Below are 14,856 nucleotides of genomic sequence, written 5' to 3' on the forward strand. Positions count from 1 at the left end.
AAACTTAAACGCTAAGCATCACGATCTTTCCTTCTGATGAAGACAGCAACTACGACCTCAACAGAAACCTCCTTCTTGGCCTCCCACAGTAACTTCACCATGCACCGATTGCTCTTCCACGTACTGTAATTTTTAGAGGGAGAAACAGGGGGGAGGGACTTTGATCGTTTGTCTTCTTAGGTTTTCAGTAATTCAGAAGAGCAAACATGGGTGTTATTGATATTGCATATGGGAATTAAACTGTGTTTGGAGGGGTGAGAGAGAAACGGCGTTGTTTTGGAGACTGGGGACTAATATGTCCCCCTTTAAGAAGGTCTAGCCCCCATGTCATTCCGTAACGGCTAGGTCAGCGCCACGGGAGCCACATCAGCGTTTTTCAACGGGGCTAACGGATTGAGTTTGACGGGGGTAGATTTGTCCACATTTTTAAAGGGTCAGGGACATGAATGTATTTTCCAATCGTCGGGGACTAAAATGTCTTCGGAAAAAAAGGCCAGGGATCTATTTGTTCTTTTTTCTTCATTTTCTAGTTGTTACTCACGTTGTGCAAAAAGAGCGGAAACGATTACTCGAAGATTAGCTCACGCGAAAGTTATTCTTGAACCTGATTGGTCGGAGACTTTAATAAATAAATGAAAGTTCGATGAAGAAGAGGCCAGGTTAGAACTTTGCTTCAGAAAACAGTCAAGCACACTCATATCCTAGCGACTTTTTAAATCTGTATTCGAGTTACTTTTCTATAGATTACTTCCACGTCTTTAAAATTCCATTTATATTTCTTGTAATCTTTATTTTCTCTGCAAATTTATCTTTATTTCAAGCAAATTTACTTTCCTTGTTTTCTTTTAAGGTTCAGCACTTTGTTTTTTATTTTAAAAGTCTTTCAATTTTATCAAAAATAGTTTACTGCTTTTGTTTAAATTTAATACAATGTGTTTCAAATTCAGTCAATTTATTTTTAAAGTTTATTTTGTTTATCTTTCAGATTTTATTTTATTTTGTTCAATCGAAAAGGTCCTTTGATACACTTTAGAAATTGGTACTTACAGAGGAGTAGGTTTCGCTTCCAGACTACTAAATAATGAACCACTTTCGATTTGTTAAAAATCGAAAAAACAATTACATTTAAAATTGTTAATTTATTTTAACTAATTAAAGAATGTAAATAGAAAATTTTAATACAAAATAAGATAATTTTAAATTATTTTAATATAAAATAACATTTTTATTGTTTTACCAATATCTTCCTAGCGTGGGGTTGTAACCATCTTTGATTAGTTTGATTTAGAACTCACGGCAACGAAAGTAGTATTATTATTTCCAAATTTAATATTATTACATTTGTGTGATTTTTCTATTATTCTCATTGTTTTATTTTTTAAAATGATAAAAAATGTATAAAAGATCATTTAAAAATAATATTGTTACGGATCCGGCCCACGGATCCCAAACCTAGGACCAAACCCGAAACCCGGCTTACCAGGTTTACCCGTTTCATCTCTCTAGAAGGCCCCATATCGGCCCTCTAACCAACTTTTGAATTTAAACGCACCTCTTATCTTAGCCAGATAAGATAAAGATAAGATAACCACCATCATCTATAAATAAAGGACCCAAGTCCCTCCAGGTAATCATCCATTCCTCACACCTTATACCTCTTAGATCCATTCTGACTTGAGCGTCGGAGTGTCTTTGCAGGTACCTCCCCTCCGCTCCATCTGGGCCATCCGACATCCGATCCAACTCGCAGGTTCCCGATCCTCCTCTCAACTCGTATCAGAAGTATTCTGTACATTGGCGCCGTCTGTGGGGACCTGCTACAATCAGACCGGATGGAGGACATCCCGGAGGATAACCCATCGAGCCAGGACGACTCCCAACTGCGTCGTCCGGTCTCAGAACACCGTGAAGCCATAAACCAAGCAAAAATAGCAAGCACCATCCACCACGCAAACGAGCACGTCACGACGGACCCACAACATCCCGAGAAAGCCAGGGACAAAGCGGCACAAATCATCCAGGATCTCTGTCTCCGGGTCCAAGAACTTGAAGGCAAACTAAACAACAGAGAAAAACACAATAACGAGCACGGAAGCCATGCAACTTCCAGGTCAAGATCCCACCGCGGCAGATCGTCAACCCGGCAACGCAATAGGAGAGATGATCGCAGCGCCTCGCGCAACCGCCGACACGAGAAATCCCCTGAGCGACGATACGACAAAAAACACCATCGCAGCGCCTCTCGGGATCTAAATCGTCAACACGATTCAGACGAAGACCGGAGACACCGAAGCACCAAACGCACGAGAAGCGACCACACCATAATGGGAGCTACACCCTTTACGGAAGGAATCTTAAGAGCAAAACTCCCCAGGGGATTTGACAAACCCACCGACATGAAATACGACGGAACTAAAGACCCTCAAGAGCACCTAACAGCCTTCGAAGCCAGAATGAACTTAGAAGGAGCGTCCGACGCAGTCCGATGCAGAGCCTTCCCGGTAACCCTTGCCGGACCAGCGATCAAATGGTTCAACGCCCTCCCGAACGGATCCATAACTAGCTTCCACGACATCACAAGAAAATTCATAGCCCAGTTCACAACCCGAATCACCAAGGCTAAACACCCCATCAGCCTATTAGGGGTCACACAAAAGCAAGAAGAATCCACAAGAAAATACCTTGACCGCTTCAACGACGAATGCTTGACGATCGACGGACTCACGGACTCCGTCGCTAGCCTCTGCCTAACTAACGGGCTCATGAATGAAGACTTTCGCAAACATCTCACCACCAAACCGGTATGGACCATGCACGAGATCCAGAACGTCGCCAAAGATTACATCAACGACGAGGAGGTCAGCCAGGTCGTCGCTGCCAACAAACGGCAACACGTCGGCAACCAACACGGCAACCCGACTCCTCGTCATAATGTACCAGCCAAAGAAACCCAACGAGACCACATTAAACCGACCCACCGACCGCCAAGAATAGGAAAGTTCTCCAATTACACCCCCCTAACAGCACCAATTACGGAGGTATACCACCAAATAGCAGATCGAGGCATCATCCCCAGGGCCCGACCACTCAAGGAAAGGACAGGAGGAAACAAAGCCCTCTACTGCGACTACCACCGCGGATACGGCCACAAAACTCATGATTGTTACGATCTTAAAGACGCCCTTGAACAGGCCATACGGGACGGCAAACTCCCAGAGTTCGTCAAAATCATCAGAGAACCAAGGCGCGCCGACAGAGACAAATCGCCAGAAAGAGAAGGACGCAACCCAAGAACTCAAAAACCGCCCAGGGAAAACACAGAAGAAGATCCGACCATCATAGTGAACGTCATCACGGGCAAGGACGTGCCAAATAAGTCAAAACTAACAATGAAAAAAGACCTCAAGGTAATGGCCGTCAAAAACCACGACCCAGTCGCCATTGCCGACAACACGATAACCTTCTTACCCGAGGACTGCCAACACGGCACCTCGGCCGAAGACGCCCCCTTCGTCATATCAGCCCGAATCGGAACAGGACTAGTAAGACGAATACTCGTGGACACGGGTGCCGACTCCAACATCCTCTTCCGAGGAGCCTTCGACAAACTCGGGCTCCGCAACAACGATCTCCACACGCACCGCCACGGCGTCACGGGTCTCGGAGATAACTTCCTCAAACCAGACGGCTCGGTTACTCTCCCCATCACCATAGGAACAAGCAATCAGAGAAAGACGATCCCTTCCGAATTCGTCGTCCTAAAAGATTCCACAGCCTATAACGTCATTCTCGGAAGAAAAACAATCAACGACCTCTCAGCAGTCATCTTCACCAAATACCTCCTCATGAAATTCAGGGCCGACGACGGTACCATCGGAACCATTCACGGAGACCGGGAAGTCGCCGCCGAATGCGACAACAATAGCTTAGCCCTAAGGAAAAAATCTCGGGACGCAGCGGGAATATTCCTTGCCGACCTAGACGCACGACTAGACGGCCAGCCCAGACCGGAACCAGAAGGAGACATGGAAAAACTACAGATAGGGCCAACCAAAGAAGAGTATACTTTCATCAACAGAAACCTCCCATACGACCTCAAAGAAGAACTCTCCCAACTTTTGAAACAAAACAGAGACCTATTCGCATTCACACCAGCCGATATGCCGGGAATAAGTCCCGACCTGATGTCTCACCATCTGGCAGTAGACCCCCTAGCCAAACCAGTGGCACAAAGAAGACGGAAAATGTCACCAGACCGAGCCGCCGAGGTCCGAAAACAAGTGAAAGCCCTACTCGAAGCCAACTTCATCCGAGAACTCCCCTATACGACCTGGCTAGCCAACGTCGTACTAGTTAAAAAGTCAAACGGGAAGTGGCGAATGTGCGTCGATTACACAGATCTCAACAAAGCATGCCCGAAAGACGCCTTCCCCCTACCAAACATCGACGGTCTAGTGGATGCAGCATCCGGACATCGGTACCTCAGCTTCATGGATGCATATTCCGGCTACAACCAGATCCCGATGCACCGACCAGACGAAGAGAAGACAACATTCATCACCCCAGACGGAACCTACTGCTATAAAGTAATGCCCTTCGGCTTGAAAAACGCCGGAGCCACCTACCAGCGACTCGTTAACAAAATATTTCGCCACTTAACCGGAAACAAAATAGAAGTCTACATAGATGATATGCTCGCCAAGACGGAATCCGGTGAGCAACTAACCGACGACCTAAAAGTCATAATGAACACCCTGCGAAAGCACCAAATGCGACTCAACCCAACAAAGTGTGCTTTCGGAATGGAAGCAGGAAAATTCCTCGGGTTCATGATCACACAACGCGGAGTTGAGGCAAACCCGGAAAAATGTCGTGCCGTCCTCGAGATGACAAGTCCCAAAAACCTCAAAGAAATCCAAAAGCTCACCGGCCGACTAACCGCACTATCCCGGTTCCTCGGAGCTTCGGCACAAAAGGCAATCCCTTTTTTCAAACTCATGAAAAAAGGAACCCCCTTCAAATGGGAGACAGAATGCGAAGAAGCTTTCCAACACTTCAAGAAGGTCCTAACGGAGCCTCCAATCCTCGCAAAACCCTAAACAGGGGAAACACTATACCTGTACCTCTCCATAACGGAAGAAACAATCGCAGCAGCACTCGTCCGGGAAAACGAGAAAAAGGAACAGAAGCCCATATACTTCATTAGCAAGGTGCTACAAGACACCGAAGCACGCTATTCACGACTAGAGAAGCTGGCTTTCACACTCCTCTCAGCATCCCGACGACTACGACAATACTTCCAGGCCCACCCCATAACGGTCCGAACCGACCAAACGGTCAAACAGGTATTACAAAAACCCGACCTAGCGGGAAGAATGCTAGCATGGTCCATCGAGTTATCCCAATTCCAGATCAAGTTCGAACCCCGAAACGCCATCAAAGCGCGAGCCTTGACCGACTTCATCGCCGAAATGACTCCGACCAAGCCGACACCCGAACCATGGAAACTGCACGTCGATGGCTCATCAAACTCCACTCACGGAGGCGCCGGAATTATACTCGAAAACCAAAATGGGATCACAATTGAACAATCAATAAGATACGACTTCCCAGTATCAAATAACCAAGCAGAATACGAGGCCCTCTTGGCAGGCCTAAACCTTGCTCGAGAAGTCGGCGCCAAGATACTCGAAGTTAACACCGATTCCCAGGTGGTGTGCTCCCAAATCAACGGGAGCTACCAAACCCGGGACCCCCTGCTCCAACAATACCTCAAAAAAGTGAGTGAAACCAAAGAAGGATTCGAAAAAGTCTCCATACATCACGTCCCCAGGGAGCGAAACGCCAGGGCGGACCTACTTTCCAAGCTAGCCAGCACGAAGTCAGGACACGGCAACAGATCGCTAATCCAGGAGGTCGTTAAGACGCCTTCCGTATCAACAGAAATCAACGCGCACCTAACGTCGTCAAATCGGGAGTCTTGGACGTACCCGATCTGGCAATACCTCCGCGACGGAATCCTACCACCAGATCCAAAAGAGGAGAGGCGCATAAAAAGAGAAGCCGCCAACTACACCATCATCGCGGGACAACTATACAAACGCGGATTCTCGCAGCCCCTACTTAAATGTGTCGAACCCGGGAACACGGAGTACATACTCCGCGAGATCCACGAAGGATGCTGGGACACCACATCGGAGGAAAAACGCTAGCCCAAAAAATCATCAGGGCCGGCTATTTCTGGCCCACGATCATTCGAGATTCCATCCAACTAACAAAAAGCTGCGACAAATGCCAAAGACATGCCAATATCCACCAAGCCACCCCACACCAACTCAGTGTTATATCGGCTGAACGGCCATTCGGCAGTTGGGGAATAGACCTCGTCGGTCCCTTCCCCACGGCACCCGGCCAGCTCAGATATCTTATCGTCGCCATAGACTACTACACCAAATGGATTGAAGCCGAACCCCTGGCCTCCATCACGGCAACCCAATGCCGGAAATTCGTCTGGCGACAGATCATTACCCGGTTCGGAATCCCCGAGGTCATCATCTCCGACAACGGAACCCAATTCACAGACAAAAAATTTAGAGAACTCCTAGAAGGATTGCATATATCCCATCGGTTCAGCTCGGTGGAACATCCCCAAACGAACGGACAGGTGGAATCCGCCAACAAAATTATCGTTAAAGGTCTTAAGAAACGACTTGACGAAGCCAAGGGATTATGGGCAGACGAGTTGGGATCAGTCCTGTGGTCATACCGAACGACACCACAAACAAGCACGGGAGAAACGCCCTTCCGATTAACATACGGCGTAGAAGCAGTCATCCCAGTAGAAATCGGGGACCCCAGCCCCAGAAAAACGGTCGGAGGTAACGACGAAGAGGCAGAACGGGACCTCGTAGACGAAGAAAGAAGCATAGCTCACGTCAAAGAATTAGCACTCAAACAAAGAATCAGCCTAAGGTACAATCACGGCGTCATCCGACGAGAATTCGCGGACAACGACCTCGTTTTAAGACGAAACGATATCGGCATTCCAACCCCGGGAGAAGGAAAGCTCGCCCCCAACTGGGAAGGACCATACAGAGTCAAGGCTGTAATCGGAAAAGGAGCATACAAACTCGAACGACTAGACGGCAGCGAAATACCGAGGACTTGGAACGCCGCCAACCTACGAAGATACTACACTTAAATAAGTCTCCCCCTGTTTCTTAAGGAACCATTTGTTTTTGCCGTTCTCCTTTTATTTTCCGTTTCCCTTTTATTTTATCTTTTAGAAACTCGGGTACTCTTTCCCTCACGAAGGGTTTTAACGAGGCCCAACCATCTAAATAAAATTTTTTTTTACAAGCTATTTTCACCTCATCCCCATTACAAACCACTACTGTTCCTCAAAAGCACGGAACAAAAACACGGCCATCGCTGGAGGACTGATCACCCTCCGGACCAACCACACGGATATCCGAAGAAACGACCAAACAAACGGTCACAATAAAACAAAATTGCAAAAAGGCCCGAACGGCCAAACTAAAACCACAAACGGATCATACAAAGGCCCGGACAGCCGAAAATACCATTAAAACGGTCCCCAAAAATCATGTCACGGCCCTTGGCCAAATCCGAACATTCAGAAACAAACAAAAGTTCAAAACTAAATACAAAAGAAGCTATTCAAATATCAACAATCCGCCCATCACGGACGGTCTTGAAAGCTCCCGTCACAGACACATCCACACCGGGAGCCAACACCAAGAATTGCGCCTTCATCATCTCCTCGGTAGCAGCAACAGCATCCCCAGCATCAGCCAACAAAGTCGCTTTCTCCTTCTTCAGGGCTTCGACCTCGGCCTTCAGAGTTTCCGACTCGGCAAGAAGCAAGGCAGCTTGAGAACTCGCATCCGAAGAACGCTTCCGCTCCTCAGCCAGTTGAGAAAGTAGCGAAGTCTCAACACCGGCAAGACGGAGTATCTCCGCCCCGGCATCCTCCGACGACTTCTCCGCCTTCTCCTTTGCAGTCTTTGCCGTCTCAAGCTCTTCCTTCAACTTGGTCACCTCGGCTTGGGCCTGCCGTAGCTTCTTCTCCAACAAACCCGCTTGAGCCATCACAGGCTCAGCCTTCCGAACAACCACAGCAAAACGAAGAAGGGCACGGTAAACCGACTCAGCCTGGAACGAGACGTCGCAACCATCAAAAAATGACTCCGTTCCAGGCATCAAGTTCTGATCAATGAAACCCGTGGCGTCGAAACGTCGGTCCATTACACTAGGGACCAGACCCTCCCCCTCAAAAGTCTCGCTAATCGGCTCCTCGGCCCTACTCCTCTTCCGAGAAGCCTCAGCACCCGACAACACGACCACCTCGGGCGAACCAGGAGGAACTTGAGCCCCAGTAGGCGCCCCCGAAGAAACTACCCCCTGAGGTGGAACCTGAGAATCCACAGCCGGATTTGAAACGGGAGTCGACGGAGACGACGACCCCTCCTCCCGAACCAACGCTGCCTTCAACCTTGCCAAGGTAGTCAGCCTGCTAGCCATCTCAACTGAAAAGAAATCAATAGAAGAGTCAAAAAAAAAAAAGGGGGAAAACACACCAATATAAGTCCGACAAGCCTCAGGATCCCCCATAACGTCCCGAGGATTCAACGGACGCTCGCCAAACAAGTGCCATAAAACGCTGGCGACATCCTTATCCTCCCGAGATAAATCGTCATAAGAAACTTTAGTCAAAACCGACGGCCCGGCGCCAAAGTTCCAGTACGTCGGAAACCGGCGCTCACCTTCCAAGGTAAGCCAAAATGGGCGGTGCCCCTCAACAGGACGCACCTTAAAATACTCCCATTTAAACCCATGAAAGGAGTCCTCAAATAACCCGAAGATCCGACGATGAGGCTGCGCCCGGAAAGACATATACCCTTTCTTGTGCTTACCCTCCTTAGTCGGAAGAGTGCACAAGAAAAGGAAAAGAAAAACGGGAACCGAAGTCGGGAGATCAAGATACTGGCACACCAACTCGAAACACCGAACGGCCGCCCAACTGTTCGGGTGAAGCTGAGACGGTGCCACGGAACACCGACTAAGTAGACCCTGAACAAACGGGGAGAAGGGGAACCGCACTCCGAGCCGAGTAAACATGGATTCGTAAACCCACATCCAGTCCGGCACGGCGGGGGAACGGAGGTTTAAGTAGCAGACGCGCTCATCCGCATCAGGGAGCACGAGCTCATATCGCCCTTCCTCCTCACCACCACCACAAATCGCCCCCTGATCGCGGAGCCGTTGGAGATCACCCTCCGTCATCCGCGACGGAACGCCCCAGACATCGCTGGTCACCCAACCATAGCGATTGGGAACACCCCTGGAAGGGGCAATAGGGGCACCCACACCCTCATTTCTCCGACGCTGCATACCTATAACAGGGAGGAGCACCACCATCAGCCTACCAACTCTAACAAATGACAAAATAAGAACCTAAAAACACCACTACCAAACCCAAACGTCTTAAACCACCACTACAATCAAGGTAAAAACGGCGGTGCTCAGCCCCTTCCCCGAACCCAACAAAAACACCAGACGCGGCAAAACAGATAGCAAAAACAAAACAGGCATGCACAAGCAAATATGAAAGGAAAAAGGCAAAAATACCAACCTGGTGAAATTGAAGAAAGCTTGAGAAGAAGGCTTGAAGACAACAGAACGGCACTAGGAAGCAAAAAAACAACGAAGAGTTCTCCAGAAAATGAACAGTTCCTTTTTCTTTGGAAAAAAGAAAAAACTGACGAGGGAAATAAAAACCAAAGCAAACGGTTTCAAAAAGAAAGCGAAAAGACGTAACTGACCCTGAGAGCAATGAAAACTCACGGGGGCAAAAAGGAAAAAAAAAAAAAACCCTCCACAATAAATGCCCCCTCGGAAAAGCAAACTAATCAATTGCACCTCAAAAGACGCAACAAGCGCAGCAAGACACGGAAAGGTCACATCAAAACCAAAACAAAATCGAGGAGCCGACCTCATCACCAAACGAGCACTCGACCAGCGCCAAAAACGTAAAAGAAACGGCTCGAACTCCTAGCGACAAACCGAAGACATTCGCTCTCTCGCTACGGGGGCAACTGTTACGGATCCGGCCCACGGATCCCAAACCTAGGACCAAACCCGAAACCCGGCTTACCAGGTTTACCCGTTTCATCTCTCTAGAAGGCCCCATATCGGCCCTCTAACCAACTTTTGAATTTAAACGCACTTCTTATCTTAGCCAGATAAGATAAAGATAAGATAACCACCATCATCTATAAATAAAGGACCCAAGTCCCTCCAGGTAATCATCCATTCCTCACACCTTATACCTCTTAGATCCATTCTGACTTGAGCGTCGGAGTGTCTTTGCAGGTACCTCCCCTCCGCTCCATCTGGGCCATCCGACATCCGATCCAACTCGCAGGTTCCCGATCCTCCTCTCAACTCATATCAGAAGTATTCTGTACAAATATAAAATAAAAAATGACATTATTATGAATCTAAACTTTATAAGCTTTAAGCGGATAGAATTCATAGAAAGTTGGTAATCTTAATTGCAGGAAAAAGACAGCGCCTTGGCTATTTGCTCCTTGCTATTCACGTGGATATTATTTAAAAGATTTGAAAGCTTTAAAGAAACCTCACTCTCTGGATTTGCTATGAAATTTTCAAAAGCAAGAAAGTAGCTGATTACGCATGTGGCACCTAAAAATCTAATCAAACGAGTCCTTTTTGTCCTCTTATTATTTGTGCGTTTTATTATAGCTGCACGTCTGCCAAAATGTTTTTTAAATATGGAAGGCCTGATTGTAAATTAACGATTGAATACACTGACAAAATTAACTATTCGTGAAATATATAGATAGTTTCTGGAAAAGTAGTAGAGACCATCATAGCCATTGTTAGGTAGCATAGATCAAGAGTCGAAGATGATAAACTTGTGAAAAACAATAACAAATTTTGAGTCTGCAAGAACAGAGAAGAAAATGAAAGCTAAAAATGAAGAAGGGTGCTAGGGGACTAGCACTTTTGTTAAATTTTGGCCATCACTTAACCATTAAAAGAAAATTGAATGATTCTACACCATTAGATACAATCTCACACCATTAAAGACATTATTGATGGCTAATTGATGGCTGAAACCCACAAAATTTGCTGGCCCCTAGACTTTCTCAAAAATGAAAGTAGACTTCATATTATTACTATTGAATTGTTACACAGCACCGAATGAGTTATTGCAAACTGAACTAATAACAGAACTACAAAGTAAGGTAGTTAGGATTTTTTTCGGAATTTTTGTTGACTAGGTTATGTCCTTAGAACAATCTTACATTCAACACCTAATTGAGTTTGAGTTTGAGTTTGGATCGTTCAAAGATAGTTAAAAACAATTATTGGAATATGAACTACCATAAGTTGTTGTTTATTAACTCTCTCTCGAACTGAATGCAAGTCCAAGTCAAAATGCTTGGTTTTAATGTGTCATTATAGATTTATTTAATATTTAACTCTGAAAGATTTGTAATCCATCAAACATCTATCTCATTCAGCCTCTACACTAGATATGCTAAGTGTTTTTTCGATTTGAGTATGAGATCATATTGGTACCTAAATAAACACATATCAGAGCCCTAATCAGAATCTGCAAAGGTAAACAATTTTAAATTAGCATAATTCCTTGATCACTAATAGCAACTAAGTATCTTATTAGGATACATTTGACACATTTTCAGTGTACTAACAAAGAATTATGCATGTATCGTGAAACTTTGAGAATGTTGTTATTTGGTTGCTTTTTTATAGCATAAGCCCAACGAAACCCTATTGTTTCCATGCAGGCCAGCTAATTCTTCTTCCATTTTGTGTGTTTAGGCATTTTGTGTATTATGTTTATTCTTTTTAAGGAATATCATTCTTCCTTTCAACTTATATCAATATCTCAGAAATACTTTTGAATTGATTTCAAGTTTGTTAAGACCCAAATGATCTTCTTATAAATTTGAGAATATCAAAATCAATTTTAAAAAAAAAAAAACTTTTATTCTTTAAAACTTTTTTTCTTATCTTTATTCACTTCATAAGTTATTTTAACTCAAACAAAATATCACTTGAACTAATATACTACAAATTACAGTGCATATAACTCTTAAAACTTGATAAGCATCTATAATTCATGTTATTTAAGAAAAAAAAAATGTGAGTGCATGATTCAACCCCTTGTATATTGATTTACCAATTTGAAAAGTAGTAAAATAACTTTTCTATTTAAATTAAACTTTTTAATACGAATTTGTTTAAAATCTATTTTTTTTTTTATCGTTTTTCAGTTTACTAGCTATTTTGCAGGAAGTGTCGATGTGGCTCTGAATTGGCCTTATCTTATCTCGTTGCTGGCACTTTAGTACTACACTATTACGAGCATGGTTTGGGTTTTGAGTACCCATTTTGGTAATTTTTTTTGAAATGTTTGTATTTTTTAAAAATATAAATATTTTGTTTTGTATTTGATAAATTAAAAAATTTATGGTCAATAAATTATATTTTAAATAATATAGTCTCATCATTCTTATTTAGAGGTCTTAGATTTAAATCTCACTTTTAACTTTGGAAGAAAAATAATAAAAAAAAATATGTATTTATATTTGTGTTTTCTAAAAGATAAAATATATTTTGAAAACCTAATATAACCTAAGCCACTGATTAATATCTAAATTTAATTATTACATTAATATTTATTATAGTATTTTTAATTTTTGAAAGCTATTTTATTAAACACATTTGTTATTGCTTCTATTTGTTGAAAGTCATTTTTAGAATTTGTTTGGGTAAATTTCTAAAAAAAGATCTTTTTCGAATTATATTTTTTTAAAAGATCTTATAAAAAAATAAAAAAATTTATGTTTGGATATCTTATGCAAAAAGATTTTTTTATCTATTAATTATGTTTAGGTATAACAATATAAAATACTTTTTTATTTATTATGTGAAAATGTATTTTCCTTTTAAAGAAAAAGATCTTTTAAAAAATGTAAATTGTTGTTTCTCAAAAAAATATTTTTTTAGTATTTTTATTTTTATTATTAAAAATTTATTAAATACGCTAAAAATTAAAAAAATTATTAACTTAATGTTATCTAAACAAATACTTAATTTAATTTATTAAATATAAATATTATAATTTTTTAAAAACTATCTTTTAAATTAATTTTTATAAATAATTTTTAAAAAATAAAAACTTTAGCAAAGTATCTTTTAACTTTTATTTTTCCTATTAGTAATTCAAGGAAATATTTTTTTTATCACCTACTTTAACTATTTTGCCTCTCGATGTCTGTCACCGGGTTTCCATTATACCATGATGATGTCTCAAGTTGGGACCTTCAAAGCTTATCTAGACACATGTTCTTTAGAGTTCAGTCCCCACTCCTTCTATTTCGATCAGAGTGATAACGAGACCAATTTCCTCCACAAACTTGCAGATATTTACTGGATGTGTGTGCTCACAGAACCACAGTTCTAGTTATTTTGAGCTACACTCGAATTGAAGGTTTTCTTTGCGTCGTATGATTAAGGACTTGAACAATTGATTCATATACTCTTTTTATGTTTTTGATTAGAGATGACAACGTACACTCTATGTATGAATACTCAATCCGACTTGATGGGAGTAGGATTGTCAACTAAATTGGCAGCGAGTGTGGATAGAGTTCTCGTGCGGGTCGAGTAGAGTTGAATTTCAATTTTATTTGACTAATTTGTATCTTATGTTATATATCTATATAAAAATATGTTTTAAATAGATATTGAATCAAAGATTTTTTACTAAATATAAAAAATCTTTAGCCACTAAAAAAAAGATTATTAATTAATAATTTAATAATTTTTTTTACATAAAAATCAGCTCTATTTTAAATTATTATAAAGTTATATAATAATATTACATCTTTTTCGTAATTCGCCGATAGAATCAAATATCTGCGAGTTAAAAACGAATAAAATTAGGATTGAAATATTCTTAACTCGTCGAATAAGATAAAGTTGAGTTTATATAAAAATTTCAACTCACAATAAGATTAGAGTTGACTCTAAACTTTATCCTACTCTAATCATTATCACCCCTAATTCTCGTATTATCTTCACTCCCTGTACGCGTGGTAGGCCTAATTAAGCATTGGAATTGCAATATGAAAAATGTTAGCTAACAACATTCTTTTATTAATGTTAGCCAAAGTTTTGGGTTAGTACTGTATTTTTTATTTTATTATTTAAAATTTAGAGTTTAGAATTTATAATTTAATATTTAATATTTAAAGTACTAATTAAAATTAATAAATTTTATTAATAGTGTAGTATTATTTTTTATACTTTTTACCAGTCCAGACATCTTTTTTCAATCATTGTTGCTAAAATTTGAAAAATATTAAAAGATTATCAGAATTTATTATTTTTTATTATAAATAAATTAGTTATCAATATTTAAAAATATGATATAAAATATATTATTAGATTATTAAAATAAAAAAATTAAATTAAAAAAATTGAATTAATAATTAAAAAAATAAATTCTACTTCAATTATTATTCATTCATTTTTTGTATCTAACGAAAAAACAGAGATCATTAAACTCTAAAATGATTATATATAAGTAATAACCATTCTAAATACTTAAAACTTATATTTTTGTAATATAGTTTCTCAAGCACATGCTTAACATTTAAATAATTAGAAGAATACCAATATTATGAAAATAAAAATAATAATAATATACATCGTCTAATTGAAAAAGCCACAAAGAATAAAGGATAATGAAAATTTAAATAACAAAAATATTTA

At 41.4% G+C, this 14,856-nt stretch overlaps 1 protein-coding gene across 1 annotated transcript; it reads left to right on the plus strand.

Moving 5' to 3' along the window:
- Positions 1-1,832: 1,832 nt before the first annotated feature.
- On the plus strand, positions 1,833-7,201 carry LOC140174361 (uncharacterized). Its single transcript, XM_072198806.1, has 4 exons — positions 1,833-4,268; positions 4,518-4,893; positions 5,104-6,151; positions 6,370-7,201. Exons 1-4 carry the CDS (start codon positions 1,833-1,835, stop codon positions 7,199-7,201), a joined length of 4,692 nt encoding a protein of 1,563 aa, XP_072054907.1.
- Positions 7,202-14,856: the final 7,655 nt, after the last annotated feature.

Source organism: Arachis hypogaea, chromosome 7, assembly GCF_003086295.3.
Source record: "Arachis hypogaea cultivar Tifrunner chromosome 7, arahy.Tifrunner.gnm2.J5K5, whole genome shotgun sequence".
Classification (NCBI taxonomy): domain Eukaryota; kingdom Viridiplantae; phylum Streptophyta; class Magnoliopsida; order Fabales; family Fabaceae; genus Arachis; species Arachis hypogaea.